This window comes from Mirounga leonina, unplaced genomic scaffold, assembly GCF_011800145.1.
Source record: "Mirounga leonina isolate KUSES-001 unplaced genomic scaffold, KU_Mleo_1.0 Mir_173, whole genome shotgun sequence".
NCBI lineage: Eukaryota > Metazoa > Chordata > Mammalia > Carnivora > Phocidae > Mirounga > Mirounga leonina.
Genome location: NW_023270447.1, coordinates 20552072 through 20578298, shown reverse-complemented (window position 1 = coordinate 20578298; position 26227 = coordinate 20552072). Strand labels below are relative to the sequence as shown.

Genomic DNA, 26227 nt, shown 5'->3' with positions numbered 1-26227 from the left:
TGCTCGGGTCCCAGTCTCTTCTCACCTTTCTGCTCTGCCATCCTTATCCTGTAGGCCTTCACTCTCTCGCCAGTTGCTGCATGAATGCAGTATGGCTGCAGTATCTCCAGACCTTACTTCTACATTCCAGGCGGGAAGAAGTTAGAAAGGTGAAGAGGACAAAAAAGACAAAAAGTCTCAGGATGACTTTGCCTTTTATCTTTTTCCATGAACGGAAGCTCTTCTCAGGCACTTTCGATTAGTTGTAAGAGAAGCTGGAAAGCTTAGCTTTTTAACCTCTATGTAGAAGTGGTCAAAGGAGAAGGAGATTATAATTGGCTCTTAATTAGCCAAACCATAATTTTTCCATACTCCCTCCCTCTCTTCCATAAAAATCTGCTGAAATTCATCATTGCTTACTATGCAAAGTCTGTATCTCTCACTGTTATATGGCATGATGTGACTGTATGACTTCTCACCTAACTTTGGGAATTTATAGACAACTTATTTTTGCTAACCCACCTGTATTAGTCAGAATTCTCCAGAAAAACAGAACCAATGGACGTGTGTGTGTGTATAGATAGAGAGATAGATAGATGGATAGATAGATAGATATAGAAAGAGATTTATTTTTAAAAATTGGCTCATGTGATTATGGATGCTGGCAAGTCCAAAATCTGCAGGGTGGGCCTGCAGTCTGGAGACCCAAAAAGACAATGTTACAGTTCAGGTCTGCAGTCTGTCTGCTGGCAGATTTCCCTCTTGCTCAGGGGAGGTTAGTTTTTTGTTCTAAGGCCCTCAACTGATTGGATGAGGCCCACCCATGCCTTGGAGGGCAGTTTGCTTTACTCAAAGTTCACTGATTAAAATGTTGATCTTGGGTGCCTGGGTGGCTCAGTCGTTAAGCGTCTGCCTTCAGCTCAGGTCATGATCCCAGGGTCCTGGAATCGAGCCCCGCATCGGGCTCCCTGCTCCGCGGGAAGCCTGCTTCTCCCTCTCCCACTCCCCCTGCTTGTGTTCCCTCTCTCACTTTCTCTCTCTCTGTCAAATAAATAAAATCTTTAAAAAATAAATAAAATAAAATAAAATGTTGATCTCATCTAAAAGCACCCTTACAGAAACATCCAGAATAATGTTTGGTCACATATCTGGAAACCACGGTGCAGCCAAGTTGATACATAAAATTAAGTATTATACCACCCAAATTAAGCATGAATGTCAAAAAAATGACATGTGCTAAAAGGTAGAGAGAAAAAAAAAAAACTCATTTGGAAATTGAAATGAACTCAGTATTACCAGACCTGGGAGTTGGAAAAAATGACAGGAAAGATGAGACTAAGGGAGCAGGAGAGACCATATCTTGCAGGGCATCACAGGCCCTGATGAGGAGAGCAGCCCTTACATTAAGAGTGATGAAGAGTCATTAAAGGGTTTTAAGTCACTTAAGATGTTTGCTCATTCATCTTCCGTCTTTTTCATTTCCCTTCTGACAACCAATGTAGTTTGTATTGAGTTGACCTCGGATTGGCTCAAGATATTTAGCATACCCAATCCCCTTGGCACAGCAGGCAGCTCAGGGATAGACCAGTATAACACAGCATGACCAGTGCTGGAGCTTAAGAGAGAGAAAGTGTCCTTTTTTTGCTAGATTTGCTAGTGTGACCATATGACACTTAGAAACTGCTGCAACCAACTTACTATCATAGAACCTGGCAACCTGAAGATAAAGCTGACTTAGAGAGGACAGAACTACAGGACAGAGCTTGGTAACAGATTATAATCTGCATCCTGGATCAAGCTATAACTGAAACTAGACTACTCCTAAAATGTTCAGCTAAGACAGGAAATTCCTTTTTGTTTGATTTGCAACATGAATATGCTTACTATGCTTAATTAATAAATGTAACATGATCACACTTGCATTTTAGAAAGCTCATATTCGGTCTATAAGGCTGATGGATTGCAAGGGGCAAGGGAGGGAGAAATGTTAGGAATCTGACTGGTAGTCTACTTGAGAGATGATATTGGCCTGTACCAAAGTGGTAGCACTTGGGGGCAGAGAGGTGATGGATTTAAGAGATAGTTAGGATAATATATACAGGAGTTGGATGTGAGGAGAAAAGTTAAGAATGACTTCTAGGTTTTCTGACTTGAGCAACTGGATTGGTGGCACCATTAATTGAGTGAGGAGACCAGACTGGGTATAGGGTTTGCCTGCGAAACATCGATAGAAGATGACAAATGGAGTGTTGGGTATATGGGTCTGAAATTCAACAGAAAGGACTAGGCTGGAGATACAAATTTGGGAGTCTCTAGCACATAGAGAGTAAATGAAGTGATTTAGTGAGAAAGATGAAATACCAATATTTAAGGAACAGGCAAAGGAGACTGAGAAGGAGCAGCTAGGGAGATGGGAGGCTATTCATGCATGTGCAGTGTCTCAGGAACAAGAAAGGATAAGGTTTAAGAGGACCAGAGTGGTCTGCAGTGGTGAATACTAAGAGCTAAAGCCAGATGGGACTAGGTAGGATGTTTCCTTCAAATCCAAGCATGGATGGAGATCTTTAGAGAACTTAGCACAATATTGGGCAAGGAATCTAGATTGCAGAGGGGTGTGTGTTTGTAGGTGTGTGTGTGTGTGTGTGTGCGTGTGTGAAGGTGGAGTTATCAAATGAAAAAACTCTTTCAGGAGTTATTCCACTTGGCAGTAAAATTTTGCAAAACTTCTGGGCTAAGTCATCAGTTCTTCTTCTTGTTGCTAATACTGACATATTTGGTGCTCCTATTCACTCTCATGTCTAAATATCATCAATAAGTCACAGATTCTCAGAGGTGTATATCTCTAGCCTTTTCCCTAAACTCCAAGCTGACTCTCTAGCTGCCTACCCAACATCTCCATCTGAAAATGAATGAGCATCTCAAACTCAAATGTGTTCAAAACTGACCTCCTGATTTTCCCTCAATCCTGTTCCTCCTGGAGCCTTCTTGACCACAGCGAGAACACTCAGTCCTTCCAGTTGTTCAAACCAAAAGTTGGACTCTTCTTTTTTTTTTTTTTTAATAGTCCAAGGAAAAATTTATTGACCTTCTGAGTAAGAATCCCTACATATTTAAAATGCTCCTAGTTTAGCGTATAGGAGTTATTTCCCAAAATGTTAGTCACAGCTGGATTGAAGTATTTGGAAAATGTGGCAATGCTGTTTATATAAGTCTGCTATGTTATAAATCTACTGGAGATTCAAAGGGATCTGCCTTTATGGAATTTGAAACAAAAGAACAGCCACAAAAGCTATTGAGGTAGGTCCAGAACCTATTTAAAAAAAAGCAGTGAAAATTAGGAAGTGTTTTAAATAGTAACAAAACTTTTTTTTACTGATTTTATTTCAGTTTTTTAACAACCCACCAGAAGAAGCACCAATCTGGTTTATTTCCTAAGACAGTAAAAAAATAAGCTCCTTCATGCCCTTAGAATAGTTGGCACATTATTTAATATTAATATTTAAGTAGATGTAGTTGAAGTAAAGTAAAAACTAATGGTAGCATTGTTACAGAAAAAAGACAAAGAAGAAAGGCTGAATGAAGCAGGAAGACAATATCCAGAGGGGGAAAGATGGCAGAGGAGTGGGGGACCCTATTTCAACTGGTCCCTGGAATTGAGCTGGATACCTACCAGACCACTCTGAGCACCCACGAAACCAGCCTGAGATGTAAGAAGATCTGGATCTCTACAAACAGAATATCACAGGTGGTTGGTTTTGAGGTGCGAAGCGGAGAGCCGTGATTCTGCGGGCAGATATCAGAGGATAAATGGCAGCGGGAGGGTGCCTGGCCATGGGGATCCTACACCGCCGGTGAGTGACAGCCTTGCACCCTGCGGACGGGGCACAGACTCGCAGACCGGTAGCGGTGGGGAAAGGACTTTAGGGCAACCCCAGGGCAGAAAGCCAGAGTGGCGAGGTCGCGCCTGCAAACTGCAGGTCCTGGGGCAGAATCTCAGAGCAGCGGGGTCGCGCGCAGGAACTGGGAGCGGCTGGTGGTTTTAGAAGCACAAAGGGTAGAGACGGCCCCGACCTGGAGGCAGGACTGGGAGCGCTGCGGAGGGGCGCACAACCCAGGACGCTGCAGTTTATAGCAGCACAGACAGAAATGGAGACAGTGTGGCCTGGAGAGCTCACTGAAGAACAGACTGCGATCTCTCTGCTCTGAGGCAGAGGGTTGGAAACGGTCTCTTCTGCTCTGACTCGCGGAGGAGACGCAGGAAGCCACCAGGGAAAGCCACCAGAGAACAAAAGCCCCCAAAACTGATTCCCGCTGAGCCCATCCCCCACCACAGGGGCGCAGGGCAACTCCGCCCGAACAGGGTTGCCTGAGAAACAGCGCGGCAGGCCCCTCCCCCAGAAGACAGGCTGGGAAAACAGGAGGCCAGCAACCCTAAGGTCCCAAGAAAACAGGTGCATCTTGCTTGGGTTCTGGTCAATAATTTGGACTCTATACATTCCCTCAAACACCCATCAACAGAATGACTAGGAGGAGGAGCCCCCAAAATAGAAAAGACTCAGAGATTATGACTTATGCTGTAGATTTACAAATGGATGCAAATATAACCAAGATATCGGAGATGGAATTCAGGCTAGCAATTGTGAAGACAATGGCTAGAATGGAGAAATCAATTAATGGCAACATAGAGTCTCTAAGGGTGGAAATAAAAGGGGAATTGGCAGAACTTAAAAATGCTATCAATGAGATCCAATCCAATCTAGATAATCTAACAGCTAGGGTAACTGAGGCAGAAGAGCGAATAAGTGACCTGAAAGACAATATAACAGATAAAAAGGGAAAAGAGGAGGCCAGGGAAAAACAACTCGGAATCCATGAAAATAGAATCAGAGAAATAAGTGACACCATGAAGTGTTCCAATGTCAGAATAATTGGAATCCCAGAGGGAGTGGAGAGAGAGAGAGGACTAGAAGACGTATTTGAGCAAATCATAGCTGAGAACTTCCCTAATCTGGGGAATGAAACAAACATTCGAGTCCTAGAGGCAGAGAGGACCCCTCCAAAGATCAAGGAAAACAGGCCAACACCCCAGCACGTAATAGTAAAACTTGCAAATCTTAGAACCAAGGAAACCATCTTAAGGGCAGTTAGGGGGAAGAGATTCCTTACGTACAGAGGGAGGAACATCAGAATAACATCAGACCTATCCACAGAGACCTGGCAAGCCAGAAAGGCCTGGCAAGACATATTCAGGGTACTAAATGAGAAGAACATGCAGCCAAGAATACTTTATCCGGCAAGGCTTTCATTTAGAATGGATGGAGAGATGCAGAGCTTCCACGACTGGCAGAAACTGAAAGAATATGTGACCACTAAGCCAGCCCTGCAAGAAATATTAAGGGGGGTTCTATAAAAGGAGAAAGACCCCAAGAGTGATATACAACAGAAATTTACAGCTCAATCTATAAAAACAACATCTTCACAGGCAACATGATGACAATTAATTCATATCTTTCAATAATCACTCTCAATATGAATGGCCTAAACACTCCCATAAAATGGCACAGGGTTGCAGATTGGATAAAAAGACAGGACCCATCCATATGCTGTCTACAAGAGACCCATTTTGAACCTAAAGATATATCCAGACTGAAAGTGAAGGGATGGAGATCCATCTTCCATGCCAGCGGACCTCAAAAGAAAGCTGGGGTAGCAATTCTTCTATCAGGCAAATTCGATTTTAAACTAAAGTCCATAATAAGAGACACAGAAGGACACTATATCATTCTTAAAGGGTCTATCCAACAAGAAGATCTAACAATTGTAAATATCTATGCCCCCAACATGGGAGCAGCCATCTACATAAGCAAACTGTTAACCAAAATAAAGAGTCATATTAATAACAATACATTAATTGTAGGAGACCTCAATACTCCACTCTCAGCAATGGACAGATCATCTAAGCAGAAAATCAACAAGGAAACAAGGGCTTTGAATGATACATTGGGCCAGATGGACCTCATAGATATTTACAGAACATTTCACCCTAAAACAACAGAATACTCATTCTTCTCGAGCGCACATGGAACTTTCTTCAGAATAGACCACATACTGGATCACAAATCAGGTCTCAACCAATAACAAAAGATTGAGATTTTTCCCTGCATATTCTCAGACCACAATGCTCTAAAACTGGAACTCAATCACAAGAAAAAATTTGGCAGAAATTCAAACACTTGGAAGCTAAGGACCACTCTGCTCAAGAATGTTTGCGTCAACCAGGAAATCAAAGAAGAACTTAAACAATTCATGGAAATCAATGAGAATGAAAGCACATCGGTCCAAAACCTATGGGATACTGCAAAGGCGGTCCTAAGGGGGAAATACATAGCCATCCAAGCCTCACTCAAAAAAATAGAAAAATCCCGAATTCACCAACTAACTCCACACCTTAAAGAACTAGAGATAAAGCAACAAACGATGCCTAAGCCATGCATTAGAAGAGAAATCATTAAAATTAGAGCAGAAATCAATGAATTAGAAACCAGAAACACAGTAGATCAGATCAACGAAACTAGAAGTTGGTTCTTTGAAAGAATTAATAAGATCGATAAACCACTGGCCAGACTTATCCTAAAGAAAAGAGAAAGGACCCAAATTAATAAAATTATGAATGAAAGGGGAGAGATCACGACTAAAACCAAGGAAATAGAAACAATTATTAGAAATTATTATCAACAACTATATGCCAATAAACTGAGCAATCTGGATGAAATGGAGGCCTTCCTGGAAACCTATAAGCTGCCAAGACTGAAACAGGAAGAAATTGACAACCTGAATAGGCTAATAACCAGTAACGAGATTGAAGCAGTGATCAAAAACCTCCCAAAAAACAAGAGTCCAGGGCCTGATGGATTCCCTGGGGAATTCTACCAAACATTCAAAGAAGAAATAATACCTATTCTACTGAAGCTGTTTCAAAAAATAGAAACAGAAGGAAAACTTCCAAACTCATTCTATGAGGCCAGCATTACCTTAATTCCCAAACCAGGCAAAGACCCCATCAAAAAGGAGAATTTGAGACTGATATCCCTGATGAATATGGATTCCAAAATCCTCAACAAAATCCTAGCTAATAGGATCCAACAATACATTAAAAGGATCATCCACCACGACCAAGTGGGATTTATCCCAGGGATGCAAGGGTGGTTCAACATTCGCAAATCAATCAATGTGATAGAACACATTAATAAGAGGAGGGAGAAGAACCATACTGTCCTCTCAATTGATGCAGAAAAAGCATTTGACAAAATACAACATCCTTTCCTGATTAAAACTCTTCAGAGTATAGGGATAGAGGGAACATTCCTCAAGTTCATAAAGTTCATCTATGAAAAACCCATAGTGAATATCATCCTCAATGGGGAAAAGCTGAGAGCCTTTCCCTTAAGATCAGGAACAAGTCAAGGATGCCCACTCTCATCACTATTTTTCAACATAGTACTAGAAGTCCTAGCAACAGCAATCACAACAAAAAGAAATAAAAGGTATTCAAATTGGCAAAGAAGAAGTCAAACTCTCTCTTTTCACAGACGACATGATACTTTATGTGGAAAATCCAAAAGACTCCACCCCCAAATTACTAGAACTCATACAGCAATTCAGTAATGGGGCAGGATACAAAATCAATGCACAGAAATCAGGTGCTTTCTTATACACTAACAATGCAACTGTAGAAAGAGAAATTAGAGAAACGATTCCATTTACAATAGCACCAAAAACCATAAGATACCTTGGAATAAACCTAACCAAAGAGGTAAAGGATCTATACTCTAGGAACTACAAAACACTCATGAAAGAAATTGAAGAAGGCAAAAAAAAAAAAAAGGAAAAATATTCCATGCTCATGGATCGAAAGAATAAACAGTGTTAAAATGTCTATGCTACCCAGAGCAATCTGTACCTTCAATGCCTTCCCGATCAAGATTCCAATGACATTTTTCAAAGTGCTGGAACAAACAATCCTAAAATTTGTATGGAATCAGAAAAGACCCCCAATTGCCAAGGAAATGTTGAAAAAGAAAAACAAAGCTGGGGGCATCACATTGCCCGATTTCAAGCTATATTACAAGCTGTGATCACCAAGACAGCATGGTACTGGCACAAAAACAGACACATAGACCAATGGAACAGAATAGAGAACCCAGATATGGACCCTCAACTCTATGGTCAAATAATCTTTGACAAAGCAGGAAAAAACATGCAATGGAAAAAAGACAGTCTCTTCAATAAATGGTGCTGGGAAAATTGGACAGCCACATGCAGAAGAATGAAACTCGACCATTCTCTAACACCATTCACAAAGATAAACTCAAAGTGGTTGAAAGACCTCAATGTGAGACAGGAATCCATCAAAATCCTAGAGGAGAACATAGGCAGTAACCTCTTTGACATCGGCCACAGCAACTTCTTTCAAGACACATCTCCAAAAGCTAGTGAAACAAAAGCAAAAATGAACTTTTGGGACTTCATCAAGATAAAAAGCTTCTGCACAGCAAAGGAAACAGTCAACAAAACAAAGAGGCAAACCACAGAATGGGAGAAGATATTTGCAAATGACACTACACATAAAGGGCTGGTATCCAAGACCTATAAAGAAAATCTCAAATTCAACACCCAAAAAACAAAGAAGTCAAAAAGTGGGCAGAAGACATGAAACGAAACTTCTCTGAAGAAGACATACAAATGGCTAACAGACACATGAAAAAATGTTCATCATCATTAGGCATCAGGGAAATCCAAATCAAAACCACATTGAGATACCACCTTACACCAGTTAGAATGGCAAAAATGGACAGGGAAAGAAACAACAAATGTTGGAGAGGTTGTGGAGAAAGGGGAACCCTCTTACACTGTTGGTGGGAATGCAAGTTGGTACAGCCACTTTGGAAAACAGTGTGGAGGTGCCTCAAAAATTTAAAAATAGAGCTACCCTATGACCCAGCAATTGCAGTACTGGGTATTTACCCCAAAGACATAGATGTAGTGAAAAGAAGGGCCATATGCACCCCAATGTTCATAGCAGCAATGTCCGCAATAGCCAAACTGGAAAGAGCCAAGATGCCCTTCAACAGATTAATGGATAAAGAAGATGTGGTCCACATATACAATGGAATATTACTCAGCCATCAGAAAGGATGAATACCCAACTTTTACATCAACATGGATGGGACTGGAGGAGATTATGCTAAGTGAAATGTCGAGCAGAGAAAGTCAATTATCATATGGTTTCACTTATTTGTGGAACATAAGGAATAGCATGGAGGACATTAGGAGAAGGAAGGGAAAAATGGGGGGGGGAGTTGGAGGGAGAGATGAACCATGAGAGACTATGGACTCTGAGAAACAAACAGGGTTTTAGAGGGGAGGGGGGGAGGGAGGATTGGTTAGCCCAGTGATGGGTATTAAGGAGGGCACGTACTGCATGGAGCCCTGGGTGTTATATGAAAACAATGGATCGTGGACCACCACATCAAAAACCAATGATGTATTGTATGGTGACTAACATAACATAATAATATTAAAAAAAAAAAAAAAAAGACAATAGCCAGACCAAAGAGTCAACTGTGGGCACAAGTGTGGGGAACATATGTAAAATGAGAAGATCCAGGACCACATCTGAGGCCCTGAAGTAGAGATTATGAAATCCCAAAAGCCACCTCAAAGGAAAAGAAAAGAAAGAAAAAGGGGGGGTAAGAGCTGAAGTATCCAGCTTACCTTCTTTCAGCACAGGGAAGAGGAAGAGAGGTACCCCTGAAGATGCAGAATACCTAACTCCCAGAGGGAAAGTAAAGTAAATGGCTCAGAAAGACAACATTAAAAAAGAAGCTTCAGAAGTTTCCAAAGAAAACAAAAGTATACACAACTTTAAGGTTAGGATTAAATACATAAGGTTTTCTTATTTAACTTATGTCTTTATTTCTTGATATGTCTTTTAAGATTTAGAAGTCTCTACTGTAGAGGAAAAGGATATAGGAGATGTAAAACATGGAGCTCTCTTAATGGCAAAAAGGAAGCATAAGAAAATACAAAATAAAGAGGGGTGGAAAATGGGAGAAGAGATTATACCATCAAGAGCACTGACAAAAAGTCGATGAAACAAATTCTATTGTTGGCAATTGATACACTCCATGGACTCATTCTTTTTTTATTTTTTAAGATTTTATTTATTTATTTATTCATTTGATAGAGTGAGTGAGTGAGAGAGAGCAAGTGAGAGAGTGAGAGAGCATGAGCAGGGAGGAGGGGAAGAGGGAGAAGAGAGGAGCAGGAAGCCTGACGCCCTGACATGGGGCTCGATCCCAGGACCCCAGGACCATGACCTAAACCAAAAGCAGATGCTCAATTGAGCCACCCAGGCACCCCCACGGACTCATTCTTGATTCTTTACTTTGTCTCACGTCTCTTATAAACTCCGTTAGCAAATCCTCTTGGTCCTGCCTTAAAAAATATATCCAGAATCTGACCATTTCTCCCCTTCCACTGCCACCATGGTAATCTTTTATGTGAATTACTGTAATAGGTCTCCTTATCTCAACTTTTGCTGACCCTATGGTCTATTCTCAAGATAGCAGCCAGAGTGATACTTTGAAGAGATGTAAGGACCTCAAGAACCTGGAGTACCCTCAAGAACAAATTATGAGGAATATATTCCTAACAGCAGGAAAGAGGAATAAAAGGCTGAAGTCTGAGAAGACCAAGCACCCATTCTTCAATGAAGGAGGAAGAGGTTGGGAATTCCAACTTAAAGGAGTGCAAGGCAGGTGTGATTTAAAGTTAGGGACCAACTACTTTGAGCAGCAGCTGCAATAGTGATCACCAGGAACCAGTCAAAGACATAGAGCTAGGTGCTAGCTGTGAGCAGGGCAAACGAACCAAAGCCGATCCCGCTGCTCTTGTTCTGTCAGTCTTAGGTCCTTGCAGACCCTTCTGTCCAACCTCTTTTGGGTTTCACACTGCAGCAGTGTGTCTCTAACCACAGTTAGACCTGGATATCTAATTACGCATCTGGAAGCCTCAGGTCTGGCCTTGGCTTCTAAATTCCTGGAGATGTTAGGCCAGACTTTAAAATTTTCCTTGGTCCAATACTGCACTATTCACGCACAAACCCCATGTTTAAAATCCATGCCTCCCTCCTCCCCAAGCCAATCTCCTCATCCCAGCCAAGTGGAAAGGATGGTAACCTCTATCCCTTGGTTCACTGAGACAAGGAGTTTGCTATGGACCAATCCTAGGCCTGACTATTGGACCAAAACATGGAAGCCCTCCAGGGGCCACAGAAATTGTAGAGCCCCAAATGTTGGGGCAGGCATTTGAGGCTTCAATGATCATAGTACCAGATTCTAGTATTATAGAACACTCTGTCTACTGAGAACTCCAGCTTATTCTTTGAAGATCCCATGAACAAACCCTATGAAAACAGTGTTGATGAAATTCATTCATGTGTTCAGCTGTAGGTTGTGAATTTTCATTGCTGCATGCTATTCCATTTTATTAATATACCCCCCAAATATTGACTGTTGATGAACACTTTGGTTGTTCTCAGTTTGGCATAATTACAAACAATGCTGCAATAAACATTAATTTAATGATAAACATGTTAAAAATTAAGTATAAGGTAGCACCCTGGTTCTCTGGATTAAGCCATTATCCTAACACTATCCTTACACTGTGTTACTTCTTTGACCTCACACTTGCTACTTTGTGCCTTGGTTATTACATCCAGCCATACCAGACTCTTGGTACACATTAAACATGCTGAGTACACCCTCCTTCACAGAATCTTTGCACTGGATATTCCTTCTGGCTAGAATGTTCCTCCTCAAGATCTCCACAAGGCTCCCTCCCTCCTCTGCTCTAAGTCTGCCTCCATGCCCCCTCCATGAGACCTACCTGACCAAGTGTTTAACATTCCAAATTTCTTCCCTAACACTTTCATTCTCCTCTATCCTGCTCTACTTCTTTTCTTCATACAATTTCCATGTATAAGTTTAACATTCAGTAAGATCACAGGATACAAAGTCAATGCACAGAAATCTGTTGCATTTCTATACACTACTAATGAAGCAATAGAAAGAGAAATTAAGAAAGCAACCCCATTTGCAACTGCACCAAAAAGGATAAAAAATCTAGGAATAAAATTAAACAAGGAGGAGAAAGACCTGTACTCTGAAAACTATAAAACACTGATGAAAGAAAATGAAGATGATACAAACAAATGGAAAGATAGTCCATGCTCATGGATTGGAAGAACAAATATCATTAAATTGTCCATACTGCCCAAAGCAATCTAAAGATTTAATGCAATCTGTATCGAAATACCAACAACATTTTTCACAGTACTAGAACAAATAATTCTAAAATTTGTATGGAACCACAAAAGACTCCAAATAGCCAAAACAATCTTGAAAAAGGAAAACAAAATTGGAGGTATCATAATTTCCTATTTCAAGTTATACTATAAATCTATAGTAATCAAAACATTATGGTACTGGCACAAAAACAGACACACAGATCTATGGAACAGGATAGAAAGCCCAGAAACAAATCCATGATTATATGGTCAATTAATCTTCAACAAGAGAGGCAAGAATATGCAATGGGAAAAAGAAAGTCTCTTCAACAAATGGTGCTGGGAAAACTGGACACCTATATGCAAGAGAATGAAACTGGACCACTTTCCACACCATACATAAAAATAAACTCAAATTGGATTAAAGACCTCAATGTGAGACCTGAAACCATAAAAACCCTAGAAGAGAGCACAGGCAGTAATTTCTCTGATATGGGCCATAGCAACATTTTTTGAGGCAGGTCTCCTGAGACAAAGGAAGCAAAAGCAAAAATAAACTACTGGGATTACACCAAAATAAAAAGCTTCTGCACAACAAAGGAAACAATCAACTAAACTAAAAGACAGCCTGCTGAATGGGAGAAGATATTTGCAAATAACATATCTGATAAAGGGTTAGCATCCAAACAATAACAAACTGATACAACTCAACACCCCAAAAATGAATAATTCAATTAAAAAATGGGCAAAATACATGAACAGACATTTTTCCAAAGAAGACATCCAGATGGCCAACAAACACATGAAAAGATGCTCGATATCACTCATCTCAGGGAAATGCAAATCAAAACCACAATGAGATACCACCTCACACCTGTCAGAATGGCTAAAATAAAAAATACAACAAGTGTCAGTGGAGAAAAAGGAACACTTGTGCACTGTTGGTGGGAATGCAGACTGGTGCAGCCACTCTGGAAAATAGTATGGAGGTTTCTCAAAAAAATTAAAAATAGAACTACCCTATCACCCAGTAACCACACTACTGGGCAGTTACCCAAAGAATACAAAAACGCTAATCTGAAAGGATATATGTTTATTGGATATGTTTACTGCAGCATTATTTACAATAGCCAAACTATGGAAGCAGCCCAAGTGTCCACTGATAGGTGATTGAATAAAGAAGATGGAATATGACTCAGCCATAAAAAAAGAATGAAATCTTGTCATTTGCAATGACATGGATGAGCCAGAGTATACTGCTAAGCAAAATAAGTCAGAGAAAGACAAATACCATATGATTTCACTCATATGCAGAATTTAAGAAACAAAACAAATGAGAAAGGGAAAAGAGAGGGAGAGAGACAAACCAAGAAACAGACTCACAATAGTATCTGGCACAGCGTATGAGTTCAATGAATATTCATTAAAGGAAGGAACAAAGGAAGGAAGAGGGGAGGGAGGGAAGGAGGAAAGAAGGAAGAAATTTTGCCCTAGAGAGGAAGAAATAATAGAGTAGTAGATAGCATTAAGGAAAGGATTTTCTAATACGAGGAAATTTGGACATGCCTCACTGCTGAGGAAAGGAGCCAGTAGAGGCTGAAGATACAAGAGAATGGACTAAACCAAGTGAGAATGTGAGAAGAAATGGTGGTAGGATTAGCACCGGACAAGTCTAGGACTGCAAAGAGCAGATTTAAAGCCTGGTAAAAACTGTATCAAGTCCCCAGCAGGAGTGGACAGGCTAAAAATTATACATGGGATTTCTACTGCTATGCAGTAGTTGGCTCTTAGGTCCTGAGTTTCCTTCTGCATGACTGGACCTGGTTCTGCCTTCCTACCAATCCTTCCCACTCTGCCCCACAACCCTGGATGAAATGAATTAAGGATGAATGCTGGTGCAGATAGGTCATAGGCCTTTTGGTAGGATCTCAGTTGGCAGTGCTGGTCTGGTTGCATCTGCTTTTACATTTTGTTTTTCATAGAAGTGGGAGATGAGGTCATTAGCTGTGATTTAATTATGCTGGTCATGGTGGGCTTTGAGGTGTAGAGAGAAAGGAGGTTGGATATATCTTTTTAAATCTTATTTTTTTTCAATTTATTTTATTATGTTATGTTAGTCACCATACATTACATCATTAGTTGTTTTTTTTTTTAAGATTTTATTTTATTTATTTGAGACAGAGAGAATGAGAGAGAGAGAGCACATGAGAGGGGGGAGGGTCAGAGGGAGAAGCAGGCTCCCTGAGGAGCAGGGAGCCCGATGCAGGACTCGATCCCGGGACTCCAGGATCATTACCTGAGCCGAAGGCAGTCGCTTAACCAACTGAGCCACCCAGGCGCCCCACATCATTAGTTTTTGATGTAGTGTTCCATGATTCATTGTTTGCGTATAACACCCAGTGCTCCATTCAATATGTGCCCTCTTTAATACCCATCACCAGGCAAACCCATCCTCCCACCCCTCTCCCCTCTAGAACCCTCAGTTTGTTTCTCAGAGTCCAAAGTCTCTCATGGTTCATCTCCCCAGGAGGTTGGATATTTTTATGGTGAACAGGAGAGTATTAAGAATCGCTGCTGTGGTAAAAGGTAGAGAAATCTCTGAGGATATCATGGAAGGATTAAACCTAGTTAAGGTTAATGACATGCATTCATGGTTGTTGGTATCTGCACAATTGTGTATTTTGTGGCAGCCGTGCTCAGCGGCCCAGTATAAGCATGGCATTTTAATCCCAGGGTGGAGTTTTGGGGGTTTTTTGACCAGTTAGGTGAGACAGAACAATGGGCAAATTATTCAGGGTAGCAAAAGTATCTTGGCTAAGTGATAGATGATGCAATCAAAGCTGGGTAGGTAAAATATAAGGGGACCAATGGAAATAAAATAGAAGGTTCCATGTGATTATCAAAATGCAGTTGGTATAAAAATCACCTTGGAAGAGCCAGATCCTGAAATTATTTCCAGCAGGTCTAGGGTGAAGACCAGAATCTATTCTCATAGATTGATTCTGATTCTGCTGTAAGAGGGCCATAGACCATTTTTTTGAGAAATAGTGTATTTGAAATTATAGTGAGTTTAAAGAAGTGATATTTTGAGAGCAGATGAGACACACCGAGAGAGTACTATAAGGATAGGTGGGTACAGTGTGAGATGACTAATTTATTATCTCATAGGTGGCACAGCCTTAAAGGATGAAAGGTTCAGGGTGTACCCAAGGGGGTGGGTGGCTTTAGTGGAGAGTGGAGTGGAGGTGAACACTGCCAAAGGTGAGGTCAAAGTACTGAAAGCCTAGGTAATCCATGTGGACCTTGGAGCCTCTCTGGGTGATGGCAGTATTTGGGACAGAGAAGCAAAACTGTGAGCAAAGTTCAAAGCCACTGGTAAACGAAGGGGAGGGAATTACACGTGGGTAGACAAAGCAAGGACTTGGAGTTGAAGGGGTGTAACTGGCTAAGAGTTTTACACAGTGGTGGAGAAATAGAACTGGCTAACCCTAGCTGAGTGTTTATTAAGGCTTTATCAACCCATTTTATCCTCATAAACTTTATCTAAAGTAGATGCTATTTTTTTAAAGCAGGTTCCATGCCCAACGTGGGGCTCGAATTCATGACTCCAAGATCAAGAGTTGCATGCTCTACTCACTGAGCCAGCCAGGTGTCGTAAAGTAGGTGCTATATTTTATTTCCGATGAGGGAACTGAAGCACTGAGAGGTTAAGCATAAACCAGGATCTCACAATTCTTATCCACAATGATACACTGCCTGATGTAAAATGGTAGTGGTAGGTGTTTTCATATATTTCAACTGAAAAACAACAAAACAAAAAAACCCCGGTGGGATTAACATTTTGGAAAACAATGGAAATATTTCTTCAAATTTCATTGGTACCAAAATACTTGTTTTCAAAATCCAGCAGATGGCAGCACTAAATAATAATTCTATATTAGGTCATCTAATAGAAACAGTCCGCTTGTATCAAGACTTCTGTCTAGTCCATGCCTTAATGATTTCTTCAGCAGCATCCAGTGTACTATCTTTCTGTAAATAAATGAAATAATCTCATTACATATTAAATAAATTCAAGATGAAGTAAATATTTAAATATAAAAAATATACCAAAATCAATGGATCAGGAAAATCACATAGTGATTTGGGAACCAAGTGCTCTTCAACCACTGATAACTTGAGCGGGCCTAGTTGGGCTCTAGCCCATCCCTGGTGCTCATTTGGGGGTCATGCCTTCTCAGGAGATGAGTCATTGGAAGCCTGGCCTGTATAAAGCCGCAACTCTGGGAGGAACATGGGCAGAAACTGGAAAATGTCATCTGTAGCATCTTCCCTCACTTTGGTGGTCTAGTACACAGGTCCCAAGCTCTTTAAGGAGCCCAGCAGCAAATCAAACAAGCCAATTATTTATAATGTTCTATCCCATTACTGCCTGGCTGGAAAAGTGAATGAACCTCATAAGAATTCAGTATTAGAAGAGTAGAGAAGTGTGACACTGATCATTACATTATACTGTTTTGTGATACTGGCTACCAATTTATTGCTACTATCCTGACACTAAAGAAACGTACAACTGGCATGGGGCCAAAAAGCATCACCAAGAAAATGATCGACAAACTGTTAAATGCAGTTCAGACTGAGAACAGCTTAACCTGATCCCAGCCAAAACCACATCCACCAGTGGGGACACTCTCACTATTTATAACCACTGGAGCAGCCTAAGCAGCCTGCGGTGCCAAAGAAGACCCAGACTCACAAGGGACACTGATGCCAGCAGCAAATCAGAAGGATGTGCTCCTGGGATCAATAGTTATTATTTTTGCTTTCTTGCCTCTCACCCCACCCCCTTTTGTGCATGACCTGACACCCCTCAGGATGTCCACCTATAAGTTTGGGAGATTAAAGGACTGAGACTCAATCTCCACTTGGGGTATTTGAATATCTTTAGGAAGGGAATTCATAAAGGGGAAATCCTTTCCACTTGAGAAATTGCATGGTATTTATTATGTTTACTGCCAACATTTATACCCAAAGCTAAGATTTCTGAAAAAATTCTTTTTCCTTGCTGCTCAGAAAAGTTTACTGAAAATACCGGTTTACTAAAAGCATTACAATATGCAGTCTCTAAAATGACATTTACATATGAAGATGATTCTTTCTGACACACAATCATGGTGAATGGTACTACTAGCTGGCATTTGCCTAATTGAAAATAAGCAAGTTGAGCAAGTTACAGCCATCATTCATTAAGTTTTGGATAGTACTCTAATGATTTGTTCACTTTAAAATAAAGACAGATTTTGGTAAAGTAGGAAAAAAATAAAACATAATAGCACTAAATGAAGATTTATGTGAATGATCTCAAGTGAAGAGAATTTTTCAAAGTAAGAATGAAAAGGCAGACCTACAAAAGGAATACAATCAAATTAATATATAGTTATGGAAACAAATCAGAAGGTATAGAAGGGCTTACACAGAAAAGAATCATCTGCTCTTCCTCTCCCTACTCCTTCCTACTATGCCCACCATCCTCCAAGACAACCTTTTATGGCAATTTCTCATTTTAGTTCTAGTGGTTACCTCCAAGATCTAAATAATGCATTTGGTTCTATTTCTTTATTTATCAACTTCAGACAAAATTCACAATTCTCTGCTCTGAATGAGGAAAAATTGTTCATTCACACTACTATGCCCATTCCCTTTAATGTTTCAGTTATAATTACTAATAAAATTCATTTGCTTTTCAAATAGGTAATACCAGCACATAGTATAAAATTAAATTGACAGATAAACAGTAAAAACCAAGCTCTAGTTTTTCTCTTCTGCTTTTTCTACTTCTTTTCTCTTCCCTCTCTACAGAATGATTTAATCAAAAAGCCATTAGGTGGGGCTGAGTGAAGCAGGTGTCCACATATGGAGGCAGGGGGAGCCTGGGCGGCCTGGTGCACGATGTTGCAGCCCGAGTGGAGTGAGGATGGTTTCTGATGTGGGTGGCATGAGGTGCTGGTGATGGCAGTGGCAGCGTTGACTGGAACAGGATGTCAGAGTCCAAGCAGGGTAAGCCAGCATCTGTATGTCAGGGTGGTTCCGTGCTGGGTGTTAGAACCTAGACGGGATGGGGCAGGCATCTGCTAAGGTAGACTGGCATGGGGTGTCCGAGCATATGAGGGGTGGAGGATTCCATGCCGTGGGTGACAGTGGCAGCCTGGTGTGCAATGTTGGAGAGCTGGAGGAGGGCATCTCTGCAAGGGGTGACAGCAGTGGAAGCCTGGTACAAAGTGTCAAAGCCTCAGGGGTGGTGGCTGGAGGGGCTGTGGCACATACAGAGGGACTGATTACAGAAGTGATTCCACGATGAGAGCGAGGGTTTTTGTTTTTTTTTTTTTCACTGTCAAAGAGGGGAGTTATGAATATGGAAAATCCTTGAGCACAAGTCATTCAAAATGTGCAAGTAAATCCACAGGAAAAAGATCCCAGAAGTAGAATTTCTGCATTAAGAGGTATGCGCATTTACATTTGGATGGAAATGGTCAAACTAACCACTGTTAAGAGATTTTACAAATTAAACCCCCATTCTCTGTAAGAGTGTCTTATGGAAATTTTTAGTTGTTCGCTTGTTTCCAAATTAATAGATAAAATGAAATTCTGTTGCAGTTTTAATTTTCATTTCTTGTAATATGACTAAAGTGGGACATCCTTTCATATGTTTGAGAGCTACTGAGAATGTTACCCATAACCATTGTAAAGTGCTGCTTTTTGGCCTGTTTTTGCCTTAAATTTCACCTGCTTCCTGCTTTCTTTCAATTTCCATTTTCTTGGCATGTTTTGCCATCCTTTTATTTTTAGACTTTCCAAGAGGTTGAGTCATCTATGGTAACTTTCCCTAGAGACTTCTCGGTATTGCTCCCCTATCTTCCAAGACTGACTATTTATGGAAAGGGGGTGTATCCACACATCCACTTTCCCTGCCCCCACGAAGGCTTTGGCCTTTTTGTGTAGATGCCAAAGGACTGTTTCTTTATCTTCTTAAGTCCAATATATCTCCATGTTAATCATTCTGTGACAATCTTTCCTGAGGCAAGACATTCCCTTTCAATTGCTAGATTTATCTGTTTTGTTTTGTTCTGTTTTTAATGGAAAGCATTCTTTAAATAAAGCTATAAAATTCTTTTCAGGTTCTATTTGTTCCCCCCACCACAGGATTCTACATATTTCACTTGTCTTCCACATCTATAATTTTTCTAATATTTTAAAAATCTTTGTTCCTCTCCACTCTTCTTTGCTCACTTTTCTCAATTCTTAAAATGCTTACAGAAGTAAGTATTCAGTGTTCTCTGTGCTGTTTCCAATGTCACTACCAATGACCAATAGCTTGATTTTTTTTCCCTTCAATTTTGTACCTGAGCTCTGACAAGCTGCCATTTCATCTTCTTATATTATGACATTATCTTCCCTGAACTTTTTAAATCTCTGCTTTAATCTCAAGGTTTTGGATTTGAACTATCAGATTTTATTTGCTCTATAGCAACATTTTTCTGGTTGAATATTCTCTTTCTGAACACTTGGTTTTCCCTGTACCTTTCTCCTTTTTCCCTAATAGTATATTTTTATAGATTCGTAGTTGATTCCTTTTCATTAGTCATTTTTGATTGAATTACCTTTGTAATCCCCTACTGCTGGCACACCTACTGTTCCTATTGTTCTGGGTAATGAATATGCTACCTACTGACTGTCTATGATTTGAAGATGTGTCTGCAGACTGGTGTAAGTGAAGAGCCAGGGTAGCACTAGGAGACAGTAGAAATTCTCCCTGGTTTACAGTAAAGGTTAATATGATTGATGTGGACTTCAGTGGTGGGGAGGAGTTTTGTTGGTTTTTTCCTCCCACCTAATTTAAGTGGCTACCTCCAATTTAATCTGTCTCCTCCACATTGTCCAACAAAGACTGGAGCAAAAATGACAGGAGTCAATGAGAAAATCTATAACCCAACAAGAATCCCTTTTCCACCCTGCCCCGCCTAGGTTCTAGATGATATAGCTGTATGTTTCTAACCTGCCTTGCATGATTCTTAATGAGTCTGGAGAGGCTCCAACTGCCAGTGTACTTATTGTCCTATTGTTCTAGATGAGTAGGTTGCCTGCTGGCACTGTTTATAACTTGAGATGTAGACACAAGAGACTTTCTAGGTGTCTTCCGTTTACCTTCACTGTATTTGGCAACTCTTCATCATTTACTGGGGAATTTGTGAGTCTGTTTTCCTTTCTCCTAGTTGTTTCTGATAATGTCCAAGAAGAAAATGGGGAAGCACAGTGTTTATGATTTTAAAATAGGAAGTCTTAAGTTACTTTTTTTCTTTTATTAGTTCTGCTTATAACTTCAAAAGATACACCTCTATATCCAGGATCCACTGTAAGATGAGAATATTAATGGCCTTAATCTCTCTTCTACATTTTAGTCAATTAAATTTAGGTTGTTAACATTTTTATTCTCTTCTGAATGAGTCTTCCAGAGTTTGTAGATTGTCTCTCAAAGTTGAAAACAATGTTTACATCATTCTGACTAGGTTTATAGATGAATTGGTAAAAAGAGTTTCTGGATCTTATTAAGCCCGTCTTCAGTAGCAATAACATCTTAAAAATAGCAATGATATATATATTAGATTTTTTAAAAAAGATTTTATTTATTTACTTGAGAGAGAGAGAGAGTGAGGGAGCACAAGCAGGGGGAGTGGCAGAGGGAGAAGGAGAAGAAGGCAGGGAGCAGGGAGCCTGATTCAGGGCTCGATTCCAGGACCCTGAGACCATGACCTGAGCTGAAAGCAGCTGCTTAACCGACTGAGCCACCCAGGTGCCCCTCAGATTTTTTTTTTAGTTTAGATCTGATGGTAAGCAATTCATATTTGTCAGGAATATACACTTCATTTTCAGTTTTAAAGGCTATTTTCCTGGTTAAAGAATTCTGGGCTGATATATTTTTTTATTTCAGCACTTTGAGGATGTCATTTCATTGTATTCTGGTCTTCATTTTTTCTGATAAGAAGTTGCTAAATTAATATACATGTGAAGTATAGTTTTTCTCTGGCTGTTTTCAAGATCTTACCATTACCCTTGGTTTTCAGCAGTTCGAATGTAAAGTGTCTTGGGGTGGTTTTCTTTATATCCTGTTGTCATTCACTGAACTTTTAGATCTCTAAGTAAGTTGCTTTTCACAAAATATGAGGAAATTTTGGCCATTACTTCTTAAAATACTTTTTCTGCCACATTCTTTTTTTGGTACTCTAATTACATGTATTATCACTTGATATTGTCTCATAGATCTAAGACTCTTTGTTCATTTCTCAAAAATAATTTTTCCCTCTATTTTTCAGATTGGATAATTCTATGAATCTGCAATTCAAGTGGGTCCTTTATTCCTGATATCCTCAATCCTCTGTGTGTTAAGCCCCATACATTTTTCATATCAGATATTACACTTTTAAGTTCCTGAATTTCCACTTGATTTTTTTATAATTTTAATTTGTTCACTCATTATGACAATATTTTCCTTTAATTTCTTGAACATACTTTAAAGTCCTTGTCTGCTAATTCCTGTATCTGGGTCACCTTGTGATCTGTTTCTACTGACTGCTTTTTTTCTTTCTTAAAGGTTCTTTTTTTCTTTTTTTTAAAGATTTTATTTATTTATTTGAGAGAGAGTAAGAGAGAGAGAGCACACACAGGGGGAGGGGCAAAGGGAGAGGGAGAAGCAGACTCTCCACTGAGCAATGGGCCCAATGCAGGGCTCGATCCCAGGACCCTGGGATCATGACCTGAGCCAAAGGCAGATGCTTAACTGACTGAGCCACTCACGCACCCCAAGGGCCACATTTTCTTTTGTCTTCACATGTCTAGGAATTTTTTATTACATGTTGCACATTGTATTGTCACATGGTAAGGAGTCCAATTATGCTTAATACAGTAAACTCAACACTTCAAAGTTAATTTCATGGCAGCAAGCCAAAATTAAAAAAAAAAACAACAACTGCATACGAACACGTCATTCCTAGCAAGAGAAAAAAAGGTGCTTTATAAATCAGAAGGAAGGATGTCATAAATGTAGTTTTGAATAGAACAGGGGACTTACTTTTATGAAGCAAAATCGCACAAACTTCTCAAACTGTAATTTGGTCTCTGCATTACAGAATGCTGAAACTGGAATGGCTGACAGTTTCTGTAAAATAAATAGAAAAATAAAATAGGAAAACTACTTCTAATTCAAATTTAATTTTAGGATAGATAAATGTTAAAAACAAACAGATACTTCTAAATATCCACAACAACCTCCGACAAGAAAAAAATGTTTTTAAAATCCTCCACATCGCCATAAACGGAATATCATATAACAAAACAAAAATGTTTTTAAAAATGTTTTTAAAATCCTCCACATAGCCATAAACAATATCATATAACAAAATTGTAGTTAACATTGTTCAAAACATGTCAGCAAGTATCCTTTGTATACAATACAGCACAGTATCTCAAAGGCCAATAAATACTACCTTATTTTTAGTCATCCATTTCACAAATTTATAGTCATAAGGTTCATTGCTGTCCTTCATATCAGAGAGGTCTGCATCTAAAACAACAATGAAAATTAGATGGCCTATTATATCTGAAGGCAAGATGTATTTCATTTAAATCTGTCAAGGTTCAAAATATTCTCAGAAACTACTAAAGTCTCATACTATATGGTGGGTTGGGAAGTGAAAAATTCACAGATAGGTTTTTTTTTTTTTTTAAGAATAGTTATTTCCAAGAATTATGTAATTAATTACATTTTCTATTTGCCCTTGCAGCCACAGAGTTCAGTCCCAAGTTAATGCTAATCACTATAGTATATGAACCTATATGAAAAATTTGTTTCCTTCCCCTCCTATGTGATATTGATTCTTTATTATATACATTTCTATTTATATATGTTATTACATAGAAAACTTTTTAATATAAGTTAGTTTAAATGCTTTTTAGAAGCAGATCAAGTATATAAATCAATTATTTTAAAAATAATTCATGTTGGGCAGTCCCCTCGGTTCCCCTCCCTCCTTGGGCGCTTTGTACTGTCACTTAGCTATCCCTCGATAAACCTTGCTCTGCTGCCCACCAAAAAAAAACCATAATAATAATTAAAAAATGAATAAATAATGAATTTTAAAAAATAAAAAAAATAAAAATAATTCATGTTGAGGGATGCCTGGGTGGCTCAGTTGGTTAAGCATCTGCCTTCGGCTTAGGTCATGATCCCGGGTTCCTTGGGATCGAATCCTGCATCAGGATCCCTGCTCAGCAGGGAGCCTGCTTCTCCCACTGCCTGCTACTCCCCCTGCTTGTGCTCTCTCTCTCTGACAAATAAATAAATAAAATATTTTTTAAAATAATAAATAAAAATATATAAAATAGGGGCGCCTGGGTGGCTCCGTCGTTAAGCATCTGCCTTCAGCTCAGGTCATGATCCCGGGGTCCTGGGATCGAGCCCCGCATCAGGCTCCCTGCTCAGGGGGAAGCCTGCTTCTCCCTCTCCCACTCCCCCTGCTTGTGTTCCCTCTCTCACTGTGTCTCTCTCTCTGTGTCAAAATAAATAAATAAAATCTTAAAAATATATGTATAAAATAAATAATAAATTAAAAAATTCACATTGAAAATATTAGAGATTTCCAATTCAAAGGCAAAACTAAAGGTGATGAAAACAGCTATTTCTTTGTATCATTTCATGAAATGAGCTATACATTTAGACGTAACATAGGAAAAGTGATTTCTAAACCTCAGAGTATAGGACATCTTAAGGGATTTTATATAAGAATGGAGCTTAGGAGAGCCAAACATATACAGCTTTCAGGCACTAGGACAGCAAAAATCTCGGCATCATGGCTTCTGCTTCTCTCACAACAAATGAAGAAATAACAGTCACCGTTTGGTTATAAAATCAAAAGTTTCCAGCCTTATAAAATTTGGTATATATAAAAGGCTTTGCAAGTTCAGTGGAATATAACTTTATTGTAATAGAACCTTAAAACAAACTATTCGGCCAACTTCTGTCAGAATAAATTATGCTTTTAAATGTACTATTGTTAACATTATAGTTTTTTTTTTTTTTTTAAGAAAATCGGTTATATATAAAATGTTATCATGCTTCTAATTTTAGACTAGTATGGCATGTCAGAAGTACATAAAACAGCTTGTAATATAAAGACCATCGCTTTTGGGAGACCAAACTATTTGGAATCTAGCTATGTGATTTTAGGCAAGTTATTTAAAATTTTCTAAGTCTTCACATCTTTAAAAGTGGAGCTAACAACGCTTTCTTCAAAAGGGTATTTGAAAGTGCTAGGCATGTAGCAGACTCCCAATAAATATTATTTTCCTTCTTTACTTCATTTCAGTATATTCTAAAATAGCAAACATTCCCTGATAGCACCAACATTCTAGAAATCTTATTTTTCTTAAGTAAAAAGGAAACTAAAATTTTACTCAGAGGAACACTGGGTTCATATATTATTTCATGTACTTGTGTTTTAAATTCCACACTAGAACAAGATGATAGGAAATTCTGTGTTTAATGGGATACCTAAAAGAACTGACTCTACAACCATGTTAACAGTCACATTTAAGATTCAGGGATCTAAAACTCAAGATGATTATTGAAAAAACAAAACAAAACAAAACAAAAAAGCAATGACATTCCGAAAAGCCATTTTTCCATAGACAAAATGCTGACATAGTTTTGACATCAATCTTTACTCCCTAATTCTAATACAATTTCACACATAAGTTTCCATATATTTGAAATAATAAAAACCCTTACAAACCTAGCAAAGACACATCAGCAATTATGAAGTATCCCCCATCAGGAACTATGGGTTTTAGGCCAAGACTTTCAAGTAAATGTACCATCCGATCTCTTTTTACTTCTAACTCCTTTGGCAAAGAATTAAAGTAACACTCTGGGTCATCCATGCGCTTGATGTCAATCCAAAAAGCTTGAGCCAAGGCTTCCTGCATGTTAAGATTGAAACATGTGGAAAGGAAATACAGTAATGTTATTTATTGCTGAATTTATTGGTATAATAAAAATTGCCTGAGTCACATTATTGGCAAAAAAAAAAGTTATTCAGGGAGTTACAGTTGAATTCCTGTGAACTTATATTAGACTGTATCAATTAATGGAGGAATCAGTTACATGTAAATGATTAAATCTTATGTGAAGAACTGAGAATGAGCCATGAAGATCCAAATTAAAGAAGAGGTATTGTATAAAGATGGCTTACTTGGGAATGAAAAGACATTTTCCATTGAGGGGAGCGGTAGAATGACTTGCTAGATCTAAGTCTGAAAAATGACCAGAGAAATAATGAACTAGCCAGCCTTTTTCCATTACCTTGGAGGATGTAGTGGAAATGAAAGCTGACCCACTGTGTCACTCCCCATAGATATGCAATCATTCTAATCTGAATTCTAATCCCTGTTCTAATCATTTGTATCCCAGAAGTGTCTAAGTGCCACAGGGATTAGAAAAGAGTGTCCGGGGTATGTGGAGTCACTTCTGTACCATTCCTCAAGAAAGCCAGAAGTGACAGGAGAGAAACTGGGAGAAGGGAAAAAAACCAATGTTGTTAAAGATCATATAGATGTTTCAGGAGGCAACAGGTCAGGAAAAGATAAACAAGTCTGAATCAGGACACACAGAAAGAGCAAGGATCTGTACAAGCAGGAGGGCAGAAGATTGGTAGGTCAGTGTGAACTGAAACAACTTAAAAATACCGGTTTCTCAGAGCAAAGAAGGAAAGGTAAGCAAATAATCAAGAACCTGGAATAGTTAAGATAGCAGGGCAAAGTGGCCAAATTTTAAGGAAATTAATCAGAACC

General features: G+C 39.2%; 1 protein-coding gene across 10 annotated transcripts in view; it reads right to left on the bottom strand.

The window, feature by feature from the left end:
- Positions 1–15978: 15978 nt before the first annotated feature.
- Positions 15979–26227, bottom strand: part of KYAT3 (kynurenine aminotransferase 3) — a 61775-nt gene continuing 51526 nt past the window's right edge. For 9 of the 10 annotated variants that reach the window (XM_035018103.1, XM_035018105.1, XM_035018108.1 and 6 more), the window contains 4 exons: positions 25171–25357; positions 22867–22943; positions 22452–22538; positions 15988–16360 (listed from right to left, as the gene is read on the bottom strand). In XM_035018103.1, coding sequence (XP_034873994.1) covers positions 16298–16360; positions 22452–22538; positions 22867–22943; positions 25171–25357 — 414 coding nt within the window. In that variant the 3' untranslated portion in view covers positions 15988–16297. Of the gene's footprint in view, positions 16361–22451; positions 22539–22866; positions 22944–25170; positions 25358–26227 lie in introns of all 10 variants that reach the window. The other variant, XM_035018100.1, reaches the window with a different exon arrangement.